General features: G+C 52.8%; 1 protein-coding gene across 7 annotated transcripts in view; it reads right to left on the bottom strand.

Annotated features, from left to right (window-relative positions):
* Window positions 1-2,422: 2,422 nt before the first annotated feature.
* Window positions 2,423-18,882, bottom strand: part of PALD1 (phosphatase domain containing paladin 1) — an 89,990-nt gene continuing 73,530 nt past the window's right edge. For all 7 annotated transcript variants that reach the window (XM_074339547.1, XM_074339548.1, XM_074339546.1 and 4 more), the window contains 2 exons: window positions 5,558-5,713; window positions 2,423-4,247 (listed from right to left, as the gene is read on the bottom strand). In XM_074339547.1, coding sequence (XP_074195648.1) covers window positions 4,095-4,247; window positions 5,558-5,713 — 309 coding nt within the window. In that variant the 3' untranslated portion in view covers window positions 2,423-4,094. The remainder of the gene's footprint in view (window positions 4,248-5,557; window positions 5,714-18,882) is intronic.

Raw genomic sequence — 18,882 nt, 5'->3', positions numbered from 1 at the left:
ATTTTCAGGGAAACACAGCAGTCTAAAAGAAATATCAAATTAAACAAGTATGAGATTCTATTATATTTTGAACCACCAAACTGGCAAGAATTTTTTAAAAAATATAATAGGCAGTCTGGCAGCAGTTGGGAAACAGTGTACTCATTAATTGTTTGAGACTGTGAAATAGGACATGTCTGCAGAACAAATAAAGGTGCATCTCAAAAATCTTTAAAATGGGCATTCTCTTTATTTAGGAAATAATCTGGGGTTTGCACCACCAAACGCAGATGTGAAGGCATCGCCCCAGCTCACTATAAACTTCCCTCCACTGTCCGCCGCATTTCCTACCCTCATGTCCACAGGGAAGGTTGAGAAACAATTTCCTGCCCCTCTGGCCACAGTCCACAGGATCAATGGCCCCTGCACGTGAGACAGGTCAGGGAAGTGCAGGAGACAGAAAGACGACTTCCTCTGGCTAGAACTGGAACACAGGAAGTTGGAAACCGGGGTGGTTCTTTTCCCCAAGCAGTGTCGGAGAAGGTTGACCTTCACCAGAAAAAAGGACACGACAGCTGCCCAGAGAGACAGATGCAAAAATGAGGGTGTGTCGTGCAGGTCCTCAGAACGGCAGACAAGATGGCATTAGAGGTGCAGATTTATTTGGGGAGCCTTCTGTGAAGGGTAAACGAGGAAGCAGGAGGCAGGAAGGGCCTTTGGGCCATGGTATGAGTTGACTCCGGGAAAGGAGAGCAGGAAGAGGCCCACACGGCCTGCGGCTCTGAGGAACTCTTGGCAGACCAACAGCAAAGCCCATGCAAGACTGCTGGATGGAGGAGCACTGGGTGGGCGGAAACCACCAGGCTCTCATGGCCCTAGGAGCCTCACCGAGCTCAGTCCTTGTGTGGGAGCAGCCTGAGTGAGGAGAGTGCGGGAGGGAAGCAAGGCCTTGGCAGGTGTTGGATCGGAAGGCAGCAGCTGGAGGTTGTGCTACTTGCTCTCCGCAGCAGGTTCTCCTGAAGGGAGAGCAGAGCCGTGCACCCCCATGGATGCCACAGAGGGCTTCTGGGTTCCCTGGACAGTCTTCCAGGTCCCAATTCTGGTCTTCCCCAGGCCCTGCTGCATGCCTGCCAAGGCTCCCAAGACATCCTGCCACTGACTCTAGTTTTACAATCCCCTTATTCGCTTACGGTAGCTGGGGCTGTTTTCAGGAATATGTAATCCCAGGAGTTCCATTCCCTGCACAAAGATTTGTGTTTGATGATGTCCTCTGAGGTAATGTTGATAAATTTTAACATTAAAAATAACCCACACGTAAGGTTGTATATCTTGACAGGGTTTTAGGTGACACAGATGTATGCATTTGTAAAAATTCATCAAATGGTACACTTAAGATTTGTGTGTTTTTTGGACAAGATGTGTGGGTGAGTGGGGTACTATCCCCACGCGCTTGGAGACACTTTGCAAAGTTGGTTAAAACTGATGGTGTGCTTACTACGTGGCAGGTGCTGTTCTAAAGTTTGACACATAATCACTCACTAATCAGAGGTTTCCGGTGCCGTAGACCACAGGAGCTACTGAAATGTGAGCCAGTACTGACCATGTCACTGCTACCTGCCCTCCACAGGCTGGAGCAGGCTGGGGAGCTTGGGGGACATACCTGTGAACTTACACCCATTCCTGCGTAGCCCATCTCAGACCCCCTCACCCCAGACAGAGAAGTGAGAACCGCCATAGCCACTCACACACACAGCCTGGTGCACACACTTCCTCACTTGAATTAAGAAACCACGGGAAGCATTCTAGGACTCGGCTGTGCTGAGAAATAACCCGGAGAGGCCTTCCCTCCCAGTCTGGGGAGATAACCAACACTAGTGCAGTGGAGGCTCTGGAGTCTATTCTGACCATCCCTAGCTGACCTCCTAACTACATCCCACAGGGCCTTGTTCTTCTAATCCTGGAAGCGCTTGGTAGAAGCCTGAGGCCAGTGGTCTCTCGGTCTCCCTCTCCCCACTGCCTTTTTTCATACCAATCTCAATACAAGAGTGTTCAAACATCTAGGGGCCTGACGGGGCCAAAGGTGCCTGTGGGGCAGGGAGGGATGAGAGGAGGAAACAGAGACTGAGGTCCCTTCATAGCTACTGAAATTCCACATTGTTTCATTTCCCTAGATATAGCAGTCCTTCACATGTTAGTGTGAATTAGCCTGTTATGATGCTTTCTTTCAGGAGGGGCTCAGTATAACAGCCCTGAGAATCCTGAGTTGCAGATGTGAGGAAGAAGAGAGATGTCTGGAAAAAGCCACCTTCTCTAAGAACAGAGAGTGCTAAGGAGAGGTGTTCTGGACTCACCCTTCCCACCTACACTTACTCTGAAGGAATAGGGATCCCAGCTTGCATCTATTAATGCCTGCCCCACACTAAAGACAATCAGCAGCCAGGTGCACTTTACATTTAGCTGTTTTTAATGCTCAAAAGCTCTGTACAAAAAAAAAGAAAGATCACAAATGAATCCTCACAACACCCCTGCGAGGTAGGTAGGCAAGTATTATTCTCCCATTTTACAGATGGTAAAACTGAGGCAGAGAGGTGACGTGACTGGCCAGTGATTCCAGCACAGTTGAAAGTCGGGGTTGACTTTCAACACAAAGTCTACCTCCAGTTCAGCCCCGATCTCTGACCCCTCACCTAGACTTCGTCTGCAAAGAAATTAAAACTTTTTAACACATGCAAAAATAATAAAAATGAGAACAACAAATGTGAAAAGGTAGTGAGCAGACATACAGTAGTTTTGCAAAAGAATTTAGCCAAGATAGTCAAATCGTTTCCAATACTAGGTAGCTATGAACAACTTTAGCCTCTTCTCCCCTCTTCAAATATGACCACGGACACATCCACCTGTTTTTCCATAGAAGTGCATGCGCCAGGGAGCCAAAGAGAAGCCTCCCTGGCCCCAACGGGCCAACCCAGGTGGACTGCCTCCCCACTGTTCAGCCCCTGGGTTTCAGCAGACCCCAGTCCCCAGAGGAAGAGCTGCAAGGCTCAACTCAACACCGCCTGCTTCTTCTGCCTCTTCCAAGCAGCTTTCCCACTGTCTGGACAGAGCAGAGCCTGGAGGCCTCTAACTCAGCAGCATGTAACCCCTTCTGTTCCCACTGGTGGGCAGCTCAATGGTCCTCAGTAAGGATGGTCTGGAATCCAGGTGACCCTCACGCCATCCTTAGCCCACTTTCACACACTCCACTGTTCACTCAGGCCCAGGGCCATCTTGGGCTGGTGGGCAGGGAGGAGGTACAGAGGGACCCCCAGCTGGGAGCTTTGCCTTCCTCAGCACCCCCCACCTGGGCTCCCAGGCAAATGGAGCTGGCCTCTTCCACAGGGATGCATCCACCTTCTGGGAGCTGTTTCTTCCCCTGAGAGGGGCTCCCTGATTTTTCCAGCTCCTTAGAAAACTCCAGTCCCACCAGCCCCAGAGGAGAGGCGAGGGGAAAGGAAGGCGAGTTAGAGCCTCCGTGGGACCTACCAGACCATGTGGTCATCCTTCTTGAAGTCTCCAGGCTGGAGATGGGGCATGAAAGGCAAAGAAACTGGGTACAGATGACTTTAAAGTAACAAAGCCACCCAGAGTGCTGTCCACCCCCCAGGGAGGCAGAAGCCCTAGGTACTAGTCAGGTCACTAAGGTAGAAAAGCCAAGAGGGAGAGCAGAGACAGAAAGAAAGAGAAGGAAACCAAAATGGGCTGGTTGCTGGGCACCAGGGACTTGCCAGGCTGCTCTGAGAGGGGATCAGAAGGAGAGGATGGAAGCAGAAGTGGCAAGTAGCTTTGCCGGCAACTTGGGAAATGAGCTCCTTGGAGGGCTGATGCCAGCGCTGTCTGCAAGGCGTACATACCCGGCCTTCTTGGAGGCTGGCCACATGCCTGTCATTTACAAGGTACGACTGTGTATGAATCGTCCTATAAAAAGCTCTCTCAAAAATGGGGTCTCCATCCAACCCCAAGTTTCTCTGGGAAGCTGGGGGACCATTTCCTCAGAGCCACTTCAGTGAAGAGCACCTTGGGTGCCCCCAGCCTTCGTGGCGCCCTGCGGCAAGGGGCAGGGGCAGGGCGAGTACATCCTACAGGAAGTCCCCAGCCGTGAAGGGCTCCAGGCTGTGGCTCTGCTCCTGCCACCGGCAGCGCAGCCTTGAGAAGGGCTTGTCCTCCACACTCTCGAGCTCGGGGAAGCCCAGCTGGTTGAGGATCTCATAGACTCCAGCCTTTGATGCCACCTGCGGAGGACAGCAGAGATGGGGGCAGCATTCCAGGGGAGGGAGGGTGTCATTTGGGTCACCCTGCCCCCCCTCATGCCATCATCTTTCCCTCACTGGGCTCCAAAGCGCTCAGCACTGCCTCCTACCAGCTCAGCAACCTGAACAAGTTTGCATTTTAACTGCTGTGAACTGCTCTGAGCTTCAGTGTCCTTACACGGGGTTACCAGTCTCTCCCGCCCAGGACCACACTAGAGGGCTACACAAGCAGCGAAAGCCCTCAGCAGATGGAGAGCTGCACGGAAGGCCAAGCACACCCTGTGCTGTGTAGCCCTGACACTCCTACAGGGACCCTCAGGAGCGCAGGGAAGGGCATTATAGCTGGGGCCCGCAGGGAGGGCTGAGGCAGGCAGTGGGGACCCCGGAGCCAGCCAGAGCCCTTTGGCTGTGAGTTCCAGCTATGGGCCTCCCCTCCACAGGTCAGCGGGGGCCTCCGTGGACACCCTCCAGGAAGCCCTGTTGTTGCCCAGTGGCCTGGGCTCTGCCGCTAGACGCAAACCGTTCAACAAGCAGCCCCCTTCTCACCTCGCCATCCTGTGGGGGGGGGGGAGGACACAGGATCCACTCAGAACAAAAGTCCCGGGGCAACCCTCACCAGCACATGCCACTCATCGCCAGGAGAGAGGGGCCCTGAGGCTGGAGCCCACACCCCTAAATGGACCAGCAGTTCTCCCCTTTCTTGACCTCCCCCAACACCCACCACCCAGGTTCAGCTCCCCCCCAGCCCGTGGCTCCCGAATTCCACTCTCCAAGCACAACTGCAGCAGGAAAGTCCTCAGTCCCACCACCTCCACCCTACCAGGGGCTCAAAGAGGAAGCGAAGGCCAGGCCTGCTCAGAGGGTAGCCTTGATGTAGCCTTGGTGTGACCCACCTCCACCAGGTCTCCGGACTCAAAGCTCACCCATAAGAGGGCCACGCTCGAGGCTTGTCCTCAGCACAACCACACAGCAGCCACCATTCCTGCCACGGGGCAACTGCAGTGGCCTGCCAGCCTCCATTCCCTCGCAGCTCTGGGCCCATCCACACACCTGCCTAAGCCCAGACCTTTCCCTCACCTACTCTGGCTGGGGTCTCTATTGGTTCCCCACACGCCTCGTCTCCTCCCTCCTGCTCATTCACCTAGCGCAGACACTGCAATGGGGACCCAAGGTCAAACGACAAAAATGTCGGTCAAATGGAAGAGAGCATGTTTCCCGCTCAACAGGGAGCCTGTTACCACCGGGGTCCCTGCAGCCGCTGCTCAGGGCAGCCTCAGCCGCCTGCCTCTCACCTCCCGCATCCAGGTGCTGAAGCGCCTCTGCCAGGAGTCGGCCTTCTCCAGGTGGAGGTAAGCGTTGAAGAGCACCAGGTATACGTAGCGCTCCAGGTACTGCAGGCTCCGCAGCTGCAGCCTCTGGGCCTCGTCCTCCGACTTGGCTGCCTTCGCCTGGAGGATGGCGCAGCACAGGTGTCAGTGTGGGGCTTGTCCCCAGCCAACACACGTACATACACACCCCATGCTGCACACAAACACACACACACACACATCACACGCTACATACACACCCCACTCCACACAGATACACATACATACACCACATGCACGCACACCATACACACTCACACACCACACAAACCACCATTCCACAGATAGACTCATACCACACTCACACACACCACACACACACACACCACCACACACACACACACACACACACACACACACACACACACACTAGCCCCCTATTGCCCTCACCACCAAGGTGGGGACAGCAGGAAGGGATTCCGATGGCAAAGCCAAGGGCATCGCTCTTGCCCAAGAGTCAGAAACCCACTTCCTACCTGGGACACGTGGACAGGTTACCTGGCCTCCTTCAACCCCTGCTTTCTCATTGTGAAATTACAACCATCATCCTGTTCTGAGGGACGACCAGACGAGGACAGGCTGCCACAGGAAAGCTCTATGCAGGCACCCTCCAGTGAGCCTAAGGTGTGAGAGGCCCTACCAAGTGGCAGGCCCCCAGCCCTGAAACTGGACACAGCTCTAACCACTAGACGGGACCCTTACTGCCAATCCTGTCAGCCCCAGTGCGACATCTCCCTGGCCCCCAACCCTCCTAGAACTAGAGGAAAGACTCCTGCTCCCCCTCTGCCAAGCCCTTGGGCCTCCCTCAGAGAGGGGTGGGTATGAAGTCTCTCATCAGTGGCCTGGGAAGAGGGGAGCAGCAGTGGTCAGCAAGGCTAAGCTCTCTGACTTCTGGATACAGCTTGGACCCTCTCGCCTCCCTCAGCCTGGGCTCTGTGGCCTCCAGCTGTTCCTAAGGGTGAGTTCATCTCAGCCTGGGAATAGGGAGAAACCCCAGCTTGGCGCCTGACCCTGACTGGTCCCTGAGTTTGTTTTGCATGTTTCTCAGATGGCTCAGGATCAGAGGCAGCAGGGCGTGCCTATGGCGCTCGGACCCCAGTTCTCTCCCTCTCCAAGGCAGGAAGGCCACCGGGGCCAAGGGCCGGCAAGAGATGCAGCAGCTCAGGGAAGGGAGAGCAGGGACAGCCGAGCAATTAAAGGGTTCCCAGAGAGCATGGGGTTCAGCTGGGCCGTGAGGGCCTGGCTGGATCTGGATGGAAGAGTGGGCACCAGGTGGAGCGGCGGAGGTGAGGACGGTGCCCAGCAGGTGGGGACCAGAAAGGGGCTGGCCTGGCTGGAACGAGGATGTGGAGGGCGAGGAGGGGGAACAGGGCTGGCACCCGGTGATGGAAGCTACCTCACACCTAGGAAGTCGACCTTCCAGGCCAGCTTCCCCACCCTGACCAATCACACGGGACTCTCCAAAGGGTGGGCCTAGGCATCGCGATTGGGAAAGCTCCTGGATGGTCTCTGTAGCCAGGGTGGAGCGCCGTGGGACTCATGCTGGGAGCCATAGAGGGTTTAGGGGCAGGAGTGACCTGTTCACAGAAGACTCATGGGAAATGAATGCTCAGGAGCAGGGGACGGAAGGGGGTCCTCCCAAGGTTGTCCTTAGTGTAAGGGTCAGAGGCGGGTAGGGGACAGGCCCAGGATAGACGGAGACAGCTCTCCCCCTTCAGGTCTCTCGGCCCCACACCTGACCGTGCTCCCCACCCACTGCCCACCCTGAGGACACCATACCTCACCTCATACCCTTACCCCAGGCCTCCACCCAGGGCCACAGCAGCTGTCTCTGCTCCAGGAAGAGGATGTGGTGTAGGGGCCATTCCCTCAGACACCAGGAACACCCGTGGGAGGGCACAGCCAGCCTGGGCCCTCCAGGAGCCAGGAAGGGCGGTCTCCCAACAGCTGGGCCACAGCTGGAGGCCTTTCCTTGCAGGCACACAATGTCAGCCTCTGGTCACTGTGGGAAGGCTCCCAGGTGGGCCCCCCTCTGCCCCAGACATGAACACGGCCACAATCCCACAAACTGGAAGTTATAGTGGGCCTGCTTTGGGGGCCTGTGGTCCCACCCCTCACTTCTGCCTCAGATAACTCAGCCTTCGGCACGTCTGCCATCTTTGCTCCTCGGGCTGCATCAGTGGCAGATAACTTGCATGGCCAGCCCACCCACCCCATGCATAAGGAGCTCTGGGGGCTTGGGGCGAGTGCAAGGGGGGAAAGGAGGCAGGGACAGGGCCCAGGAGGGCGCAGGGGCCCACAGCCAGTGCTCTGACTCTCTCGGAGACAGGAGTTGGGTTCTGGTCCTGGTTCCGCCATTTAAACTCTCAGACTCCCCTCCCCGTTTCTGGAAGTAGAGTTGCTCAGGAAGGAATGAGGATGCACTTGGAAACTACGAGGAGCCACACAAGTCCATTCATTCATGGAACAGGAGGGAGGGTTATGACACACACACACAGGGCCTGCCCCTGAGACGCTGGTGATGGTGGTGGTTGGGGTGGGGGTAGAAGACAGATGCAAAGCACCCAGAGTGGCCGGGTCATGGGATCAAGGCAGGGTGGGTAGCTGAATTTGGGAGGGTATCCAAGAGGTGATATTTAGGAGGTTTAGGAGGAAGGGAGACAGAAAGGTGCCCTGAGGGTGGGGAGGAAAGGGGTTAAAGAATGAGGTGTCTCTGAGGTAGCCAGAAAGGGAGGAGCTTATAGCAGCAGGAAAAGGGGTGATGGTGGAGCCAACACCCAGAGGCCAAGCCAAGCCCTGACTCTACAGACAAAGGGGCCAGTGAAGGCTTCTGCTGAATTGGAGGTTAGGAATGGCCCCACTGCGGCTGCAAGAAGAAGACTTGAAGGGTGGGGGGGACAGGATGCCTATTGCTTTAATGATCAACTGAATGCAACAGGTACATGCAATTTTGTTTAGAATTGAACCAAAAAAAGAAAAAGTTTTTACCTAATACAAACTGTGGCCAATACAGTGCAGCTCTGGTACCTCTATGGATGGGGATTTCACACTTCACTGTGCTAGGCATTCACCATCCCATCCCTTCTGCTGCTTCCCCAACTCCATCCAAAGGCCTGGGGCCCATTTAAAACCATTTTCTTAGAAAGAAGGAGAGGAAATCACCCACAGGCCCACCAGGCAAGAGCCATTTTAAAGTACTTTCAATTAAAGAGCTCAGGAGAAACGTCCTGAGGGCATGGAAAGCCCTCTGCTCAGGGCTGGCCTGTGGACACAGCCACAGCAGCCCTGCCCTCTCCGTGCCCCTGATCCTGTGGGGCCAGGCCTGCTGCCCCCAGAGACAGCAGTGTGGATTGGGTCTGAGCAACATTCGGGGTGGAGAGGCTAAGTGATTCCTTCTGAGCCCTACTGGCAAGGTAAGGTAGAATTATCTCCAAATTCAGACCACTAACTGGGTAAAGGTGACGCCTGACACTCCCCGGAAGGTTCCGTGGGCACATCCCGCCCGATGGAAGTCTGTGATTTGAGACAATGTCCTATCTTCCTATCAAGGCCCCGGTTTCCTTAAAATCACCCATGTTGGCACTGTCTGGGGAGGAGGACAGGCCAGCCACCTCCTCCCGATAAAAATAGTGGAGCTGTTTTTAAAAGGCTTGGCAGGCCAGGCTGTCATTAGCTGTGGTGCAGCAGGCAAGGCTTCCTCGTCCACTGGGACGGAGCCCTAAAATAGAAGGGGCCTGGGAAAGGTGGCCAGGGTGCTGGGCATTTCAGGCCTCTCAAACCTGTGGTCTGTCCAGCATCAACGCGGGCCCAGCGTGGCCAGCAGTGGCTCTCTTGAAGCTCCACTCTTTGCTGGGCCACCTGGGAGAGATCCACTGAGGCAAGGCCGGGAGCCTCCCCAGGTGTGTCCAGGGCCCACTAGATGCCATGTGCGGGGCTGAGCGTATCACATCCAGATCTGATCATCAGATTCTACTCTGCTCTCCCAGCAACCCCAAGAAGGAAGAGAGACATCCCATTTTGCAGATGAGGCTCTTCAAGGTTAAGTGACTGCCCAAGGACACAGTTCCAAACTGGGACACAAACTCTAAACTCCCAGCTCACCTACCACCTAGCCCCTTTCACCGCAGTCATCCACTCCATGCCTCGCTCTTGCCTCGGTACATTTACCCTTCTCCTCTCCTGCCTGGAAGGCCCTGCCCTCTCGGGCCTAGCTGTGCTCGGCTTGTTCCCTAGGACCAGGACAAGCCTGCTCTGATACCTGTCACCCCTCAGCCCCTCCTCGTCAGCCTCCTCTGCTCTCCAAGACATGACTGGCCTTGACAGTGGCAAACCAAGGACAGGCACCGGATTATAAGCAGGTTTGTACTTCCCTTCTCCCCTAGGGTTGGCACACAGCAGGTGCCTGGTTGGGCTAAGAACACTGACCTCCTGGGTCATCTCATCCTGTCCCATGCTTCCACTGTCATCTAGAACTAGATTCTAGATCAGAACTGGGACTCCAGATGCAGACATGCCACTGTCTGATCAGGGCTTCCCAAATATGTCCCAAACAGGCCTGCCCAGCTCTGCCAAACCTGCCCCACCCACACGTATGCCCATCTTAGTGGTAATTCTGCTTTCCTGCTGCTCAGGCCCAAACCTGACACATCGGACTTCTCCCTTCCTCAACTCCACACCAACCAATCAGGGAATCTGGTCGACTATTAAAACTGCCCACCTCTCCCATCCTAATCCAAGCCACCTCATCTCAGTGACAGCACCTGACAGGTGTCCCTGCCACGCCCGTCACCCCCACTCCTGCTGCCTATTCTCCACACAGCACCAGAGTGAGAGGGATTCTGCTGGAACATTTAGTTGGCTCCTCTGTCCAACACCCTGCACTGGCCCCCCACCAGCACTCAGCATAGAAGCTAAAGTCCCTATACTTCCGGACAAGGCACCTTCTGGGCTGCTCCCACCCCCCTGTACCCTCTGACCTCCTCTCCTGCCCCTCCCTGCTCCTCAAATACAGCTCCCACCTCAGGGCCTTTGCACTTGCCATATCTGCTACCTGTCGCCATAGATCCCTCCTTCCCCTCCTTCAAGTCTGTGTTCAAATGCCACCTCCTCCTCAAGCCTCTTCCTGACCCCTTCCCCCCACAGACCTATTACCACTCAACACACCATGACAGTCACCGGTGTGTTGTTCCTCGTGTATCTGCCTCACGGGAGTGTGGGTTCCATGAGGGCAGGGACTTCCGTGTCCTGTTCATGAGGCCTGGTCAGCACCAGCCCAGTGCCTGGTACTTAGGCGGTGCACAGTGTGTTTGCTGAATCAATGAATGACGAATGCGGGCATCTTGCATCAGACTGCCTGGGGCCACCTAGCTCAACCCCTTTGCTTTCCAGAAAGGGAGACCAAGGTGAAAGAGGGGAACTGACCTGCCAGGGTCACATGGAGAACTGGACATAGCATAGGCTCTAGGAAAAGAGAGCCCCCAAAGAAAAACAAAAGGAGTAAGAGAGGCGTCAATCCAAGCCACACAACATCCCATTACTGGAGACTCCCTGCTGCCCTCCCTCCCATCCACTCAGCAGGAACAAGCACGGCCAGGTGACCTCTGCCCTCCAGCTGAGGCAGGGGCCAAGCTGAGCAGGCAGCCGAAGACAGTCCTCAAAGATGTCATTAAGGAGCAGGGCCCCAGAGCTCAGACCCCACTCTTCTTGGCAGACATTGGCCCCAAAGCAGTTAGCGCCAGCTGCTTCTACAGGCTTTCCATGAGTCCCTGCAAACTCTGTCCTCAGGCCTATGTGGCAGCGGCGTCTGGAACACAAGGAAGCTTTCCATATGTTGTCCCCAGGAGAGAGAAAACGGCCTTTGACTCACAGGTGGGTAACTGGTTTCCCAAAGATGTCATTTTTTATTAAGCGCTTTCCAAGCATGAAGGTGCTAAACCTGGCGCATAGCTTCTCTGTGTGCCATTCATTCAACAAACATTGTGCACCTGTAGGTCAGGCTCTGGGGTTCAGCGCCAACAAGATCTGGTCCTGGCCCTCAGGAGCCCACTGTCTTTGGACCTAACCCAGTGAGCCAATCTGGCATCCCAGCCCACTCGCCACCATACCCTACACACCCACTGTCACCTCACACCACACCCAGGCTGGTGTTTCCACCACCCTTCAGGGCAGGCAGAGCAGCGACAGTGACCCCAGGTGACAACAAAGCTAAGGCCCATGCAGGCCAAAGTGATCTTCCTGAGGTTGCATGGGGACTTCCTTGCAGAGAGCCAGCGCCAGAACCAGTTTCCCCGGACCCCAAGGCTCTTTCAGTTGCTGGAGAAGAGCGCCCTCTCTTGGAAGACCAACAGTGTGGACGAAGACCCAAAAGATACAAAGAAGGTAGGGGTCAGGTTTCCTATCTGATCATACAATGACTTAGTCAACCTTCCACCAATCCATCGGCTCACTAAACAGATATTTGTGGAGCCCTACTTGTGCCAGGTGAGGTGTGGAAGTCGGATTTCAGAGATGAGCCCTTGCACAGCGGACAGAGATGAGCCCCAGAAGGAGACACCTCTGGTGACAACCACAACCTGACAATATACTAGGGTACGCTCGGGTTGACATTTACACTCTTCCCAAACCACTGAAAATTTCCAGCCTGACAGTGCACACTCAGAAACCAAGCCTGGCAGGGACACTCTAGGTATTCAATGGATATTTGCTGTTGAATAAACCAGGAAAGCACTCCATCCCCAGGCAAAAATGGTTCCATCTCAGCTACACAATGGGAAGGAAAAGAAAGCAAAAGAGGTCTCAGCTACTGAGAGCATCTCTCTCTGTCTCTGTCTCTCTCTCTCTCCCCTCCCCTCCGCCTCGTTTTTGGCAGCCACTCACCTACCCACTGGCTCTATTTTGGGCTGGGTGTGAAAGAGCCTTGGGAAGAAACCCTTTCCTTCTGTCCTATTTTATGTGACAGTTCACAGCATTCCAGGGCTGCTCTAATTGCTCGGCCCAGGCCCTGGAGACACATTACCTACTGGAATGAGGTCTCCAGGGAATGACTTTGGCCAAGCCAGAGTCTTGAAGAGACTGTGAGAGACCCCACCTGGGGCTCAAAGCCAGAGCTGTCTCACTTTGTATGTTTCTTAGGATCATAGCCTTAGTCCTTGGGACACTGAACTGGATCTCTTTGACCTCTTAGCAACTCTGCACGAATCCAGGGCAGTATATGCAGTTAGGGGCTGGTGGCTTCCTTGCCGACCCTTCCTTTTTCCACCACAACGAAACTGCCCCCTGGGTCGTGGCCATCACAGTGGAGGGAAAGAAATGCAGGCGGAGGAGTTGAGAGACAGGTCCTGGCTCTGTCTCTGGCTGGTCACAAGACTTCATGAGGCCTCAGTGTCTCCTTCAGCAAAATGGGTCTAAAATATAAGTTCTTAGAAAACTCAGAAAGTACTGCTCAAAGTTAAAGCATGCCTGTCTTTATAAAAGAAATCTCAGTTGGAGAACAAAGGACAGTTTACTTCTCTCCGTGTGGCTACCTTAACCTCAACAGACATTTGTGGAGCCCTTCAAACTCTTTCTGTCAGGACAGACGGGAGATACATTAGACTGTTTTAAATAAAGAACACAAATGTCACCAGCCAAGGCTAAGGAAAAGTGCCCCTGACATTAATGATTCTAACGGGGCTTCCTCTAGGAGCCCTGACCTGGTTTCTGTCACAAATATTTTCCCTGTCCAGGCCCAGCAAGAAACAACTAATCCAGCAGATGACGGCCATCTTGGATTCTCCTCAGCGAGGGGCCCAGCCTTCTCTATCCCAACTTCATGGAGTGACTTAGTTCAAAGGGATTTCTCTTTCTTTTTTCCCTTTGAGGCTGTTTTTTTAAATGCCCTGAGTGTTTGGCCCTCTTCTACACACTGAGGGATCAGGCCCTGATCCCATCTCACCAACACTCTAAAGAATGGAAGAGGCGTCACTAGGCTACAGCCCCCAGAGGCTGGGCAGCTTGAGAGAGGCCTCGGCAGAAAGAGGGGCCAAGACCATCACACCAGGAAGGTCAGTCTCTGTGGAAACTGTGTGTGTGGGTTTGGTCCCATAACCCCTCCACAAAAAGCCGTCTCCAAGCTGGACCCATCACACACATATGAAATGTGTCTTGACCTCTGGCCCTCTCTCCCCTATTTTGGCTGGAAATACAAGGGCAAGTATCATGGCTTCTAGTTCTTATTTTAACCCCCAGTGAAGCTGGAGGTGGGCAGAAAGGTGAAACTGTGCCTCCTCCTCCTTGGGAGGCAGGGTGGCCCAGTGAAGAGGGCCTGATCTAAGAGTCGGGGTCTCACCCTCCGCCTGCCATCTCCAGCTGTGTGTTCTTGGGCAAGCCCAGTGCCTCCTTTCCTCAAATGCAAAACTGGAGGGAACCTTACATCCCGCCCTTGCTCAGGCACAGGCACAGAGTGAGGGTTGAGCTGGACTGTGCATGTGAGAATATCTAGTCAGCACCTTTCGGGCAGGTTCTGAGGTAGCCGAGGAGATATTAGGACATGTCAGGGCTGGACTCTGGCCTCCAACCACTTTCAGCCTCCCCTCATGAGCCCCTCTGTCTTCCTTTCCCAGCCTAGACCTTCATCTAATCTGGTCTGGTTCCTTGTCTGCAGGAGCATTGGGGCTCACTGAATCCAACATCCTTCCCCCCAACTTTAGAGAGGCACCTCCCAACCCTCTAACGTTGGGTAAATCAAGGGAAAAGCCAGCACTAGACCTACCTCCGGCTCCACTACACCTCCTGGGTCTCTCTTCCTGGAAGTATTGTACTTAATTAATGCAGAGGGAATGACAGAGTCAGTATATCACCACTTTGCAAATCCCCAATGAAATAAGGAATCCAGGGGACGAGCACCAGCGTCTGACAGGTGACAAGAGAGACCACAGGACCTTCCATGTCCCCAGGGAGCACACAGCACCACCATGACTGTTCAGAAAAAAACGGAGCTGCATCTGACCAAGCCTCGGGCTCAAGAAGCACAGGGACAGCAACACAGGCTGAGCTACACCAGGGTGCGGTTAGCAAGGTCCAGCTGCAGAAGGCCCAGCGCGACAATGCAGTTACCTCAGCAAACACACTGCCAGGGAAGAAAGGAGAAGTGTTCTAGTTTCAACGCAACTTAAGGGCCACATCAACCAAATGCGACTGGTGGATCTTCTCTGGATCCTGAACCAACTGCAAACAGACATTACGAGACCAGTGACAACATCTAAACACTGACGAGGTATTGGATGATGATGAGAAATTACTGATGTTTTAAGTATGACAACGGTATTATGATGATCTTTTTAAAAAGACTCCCCCCTCTTGCAGGTGTGTGCTGAAAATGTTTATAGAAGAAATAATGAGGTGCTGGGACTTGCTTCAAAATAATCCAGTGGGGCAGGGGACAGTGGGGGCGGTGGAGGGGGCTTTAGATGAAGTAAGACTGGCCCTGATTGGTAAGTCCTGAAGTTGGGAGGTGGGCAAACAGGGGTTCGTGAAAATATTCTCCCTACTTTGAAATTTTCCAAAATCATTTTTAAAAACAAACAGTAAGTGCCGACCTTTCAACTCAGTCACTAATACGACTTGGAAGAATCAGCCTACAGACATAATCCACACGGGTGCAAGAGCAACACGCACCAGGACAATCTCTGCATCCTCCCCCACCCAGCGAGCAGGCAGATCTGAGGGGCCACATCCACAGCAGCCGCAGGGGACACTGGGCCACTTCCGCTCGACTGCGTGTAAGGCCCACATTAAACGCAATAATGTGAAAAGCTCTTCAGCAAACAGGACAAAACAACATGACTGAAACTACTGATTAATTTGCCTCTCCTCCTTCTAGTAGAACATAAGCTCAGTGACGCTTCCTCCACGGGCCCACCCCCAGACACAGGCCAGGCGCCCAGTAAGCGTGTGTTGGCTGAGCACACGTTTACACGCGTGAACGTCCTCCAAGCAGGCCAGCCTGTGCGTGCACCGTGATTACACTTATGAGGGAAAGTGTGTGCAAGTGCACAGAGGCCAGAGAGGAAAACAGCAAACATGAAAGGATCACCGGGCTGGCAAGAGTCTGGGACACTGGGTGGCCTCACATCTTCTCTATAACAACGAGCCAGCTCACAGTCCTCCCCACTGGGTGCAACCCCACCATGCCGATGAGATTTATGCACGTTCTGAGCCCTCCTTTCTGATCTACAACAGAGATGTGACCTCCAAATTCTCCCACTTCTCTCTGCTGAGGGCCCTGAAACAGTGTTATTGCTGGAAGAAGTAGAAACGCCAAGCTCCAGGAGCCGTTTTCTTAATTGCTTATTATTAAAGTGGAAGTTGAGTGCTGAACCTGGCAGGGGCCAGGAAAGGGAAATTCACTGTTTGGGGGTTTTGGGGGGTCATGGCAGGAAACCGAGGAGCCACGTGTAGTTGAGGGTTTCAGAATCGCAAGGCTGAGGACTCCCGGGAGGAAAACTTCAGATAGATGGGCAGAATGTGGACTGGACCTGGAATGTTCACAGGCAAACGGAGCTGGTGTAGGTGATAAACCCTGCCCGAGCCCGGGCTCAGGTCCATTTCCATTCAAAGGTTCCGGAGCCCCAGCCAGGCCAATGAGTGTCACCTGCACACCCTGCACTCGGGCCTGCTCTGAGCTGCAGGCTCCACCGGAGACCCCTGGGACTTTTGGTTTAAAACCAGAAGGCAGGGGTTTAACAAATAAACAGCCACATACCAGGGGTAAGACACAGCTGCCAACTTCCAGAAGGGTCAGTCCATCAGAGGGAAAGGGTAGAAGCAGCAGCTTTCTTCTGGAGCCTCAGCAAGCCCCCACAGCCCACCTTGGGTCAAGAGTGACGTGGTCAGGGGAGGGGCTCAGGGCTGGGAGTAAGGTGTTTGCCTCTCATCCCAGCTCTGCTATTAACTCACGAGAGACGTAGGCAAGCTACTCTCTTGCTCATCGGTAAACAGAGGGGTCAAATGCCCTTTCAGTCCTTTTAGAACTAAAATCTGAGGGTTGATACAGGGGTTTGGAAGCCCAGAGGAACATCACGGGGCACTCTGGCCCTACAATGATCCTAAAAGCCCTCCCATGTGTTGAGCACCTACTGTGCATCAGCCAAGCCCTATGCTTCCAGTCCTTGCGTCCTTCCCACACACAGCCCGGCCAGGAAAGCAGCATTAGGCCAGCCTAGAGGTAGGGACATAGCATTCAGAGAGGATGCAGATAGCCCCGTTGCAACCCAGTTCCTTCCATCTCCCACATCCATGTTCCTTCTACCAATCAGCCATCAGCCTAGAACCACCTAACCTGCTTCCTTTCCATCTACACAGGGATTGACACTGGGCCGTGTCGGCCATAATAAAGTCCAGTCCAGTGTCCACACACACACATGCCAAGTTGGCCAGATGCCCTTTCTAATCTAGAGGCAGCTGGGACAGCTCAGAGCACCCTGACCTTTGGCAGGACACAGGCTCTGGATCCAGCCAGGCCGGGGTGAGTGCACGGTGACCATGGAGGAGGGATTCTGCTTTCTGATTAAAGGAGTGAGTGGCCTAGTCGCCCAAAGCTGCAATTCCCAAATCCCGGTCCACGACCAGTTTCACAAGTCCATAGGATCTAGAAATACACATTTTTTTTTCAGAGATTGTCCTCTAGTCTGAGATAATACCCACTCTACTTTTCTGATACTAAAATTTCTTTTGGGAAACACCAACCATATTAGATGGTAGGTGGGTTTTTACATTGCTGCTTCTTTCTTTCTTGCTTTCTTTCAAATGGACACATTTAACAAGGCTACCCATTGGCAACCCTAGTAAGGTCCTTCCCTTTTTTGAAACTGGCCTGTGAAATGCCAACTGGGATTGAAGCCGCTTTTAGTTCTTTCTTTGTTCTCTAACAGCACTTCTAGGAGTCCATGATTAGATGACCTCCAAGATTAGTTTCCTTATGAGAAGAGATACGGGGGAGCTCCTCCCTCCCTCCCTCCCTCCTTCCCGCCCTCCCTCCTTCAGCCTCTCTCTGTCCACACACATGCAATGGGGAAAGGCCATGTGAGGACATGGGGAAGAGGCAGCTGTACGTGAGCCAGCATGAGTCCTCACTAAAAATCGAATCAGCCAGAACCTTGATCTTGGACGTTCCAGCCTCCAGAACTGTGAGAAAATAAATTGCTGTTGTTTAAGCCATGCAGTCTGTGGTAATTTGTTATGCCAGCCCAAACCGACTAATATACTTGTGATCCCCTCTCTTTCTTTCTATGCGTCAGTCTCTGCATCTGTAAAAGCGAGAGAGGGTAGCATCTTATGAGGCCAATATTACCCTAATACCAACCAAAGACATCATTTAAAAAAAAGAAAAGCTACAGCTCAATATCTCTTGTGAGACTGATGCAAAAATCCTCAACGAACCAAATGCAGAAATATATGAAGATCATTCATCATGACCAAATAGGATTTATTCCTAAAATGCAAGACTAGTTTAAAATCCAAACATTAATTAACATAATATATTATACCTTTAAAGGGCAAAACCCATTTCATCATCCCAATAGACAAAGAAAAAGCATTTAACAATATTTAACATCTACTCATGAAAAACAAACAAACCACTCAATAAACTAGGAATGGAAGGGAACTTCCCCAACCTGATAAAGGGTATCTATGAAAACCCCACAGCTAGCGTCATACTGAATAGTGAAAGATTGAAAGCTTCCCCTCTAAGATCAGGAAAAAGACCAAGATGTCTGCTGTTGCCACTTCCATTCAACACTGTACTGGAAGATCTTGCCAGGGCAATTAGACAAGAAAATGAAATAAAAGGCATCCAGCTTGGAAAGGAAGAAGTAAAACTATCTCAATTTGCAGATGACATTATCTTGCCTGTAGAAAATTCTGAGGAATCGACTAAAACAAAAACGTATTAAAACTAACAAATTCAGCAAAGTTGCAAGACAGACGATCAATATATAAATAGCAATCGTATTTCTATACAGTAGCAATGAACAGGCTAAAAAGTGGCATAAGGAAATCAATTCCATTTATAATAGCATACCTATAATAAAACAGGAATAAATTTAACAAAAGAAGGGCAAAACTTACACTCTGGAAACTACAAAACATCGTGTAAGACACTAAAGAAGCCCTAAATGAATGGAAAGACCCATGACGTACATCGATCAGAAGAATGACTATGGTTAGGAAGTATTGTTAAGGCAATACCCCCCCCCCAGTTTATTTACACA

This window comes from Rhinolophus sinicus, linkage group LG07 (assembly GCF_036562045.2).
Source record: "Rhinolophus sinicus isolate RSC01 linkage group LG07, ASM3656204v1, whole genome shotgun sequence".
Lineage (NCBI taxonomy): Eukaryota > Metazoa > Chordata > Mammalia > Chiroptera > Rhinolophidae > Rhinolophus > Rhinolophus sinicus.
Note: the sequence above shows the minus strand (reverse complement) of the source record. Positions and strands in the feature narration are given on the sequence as shown.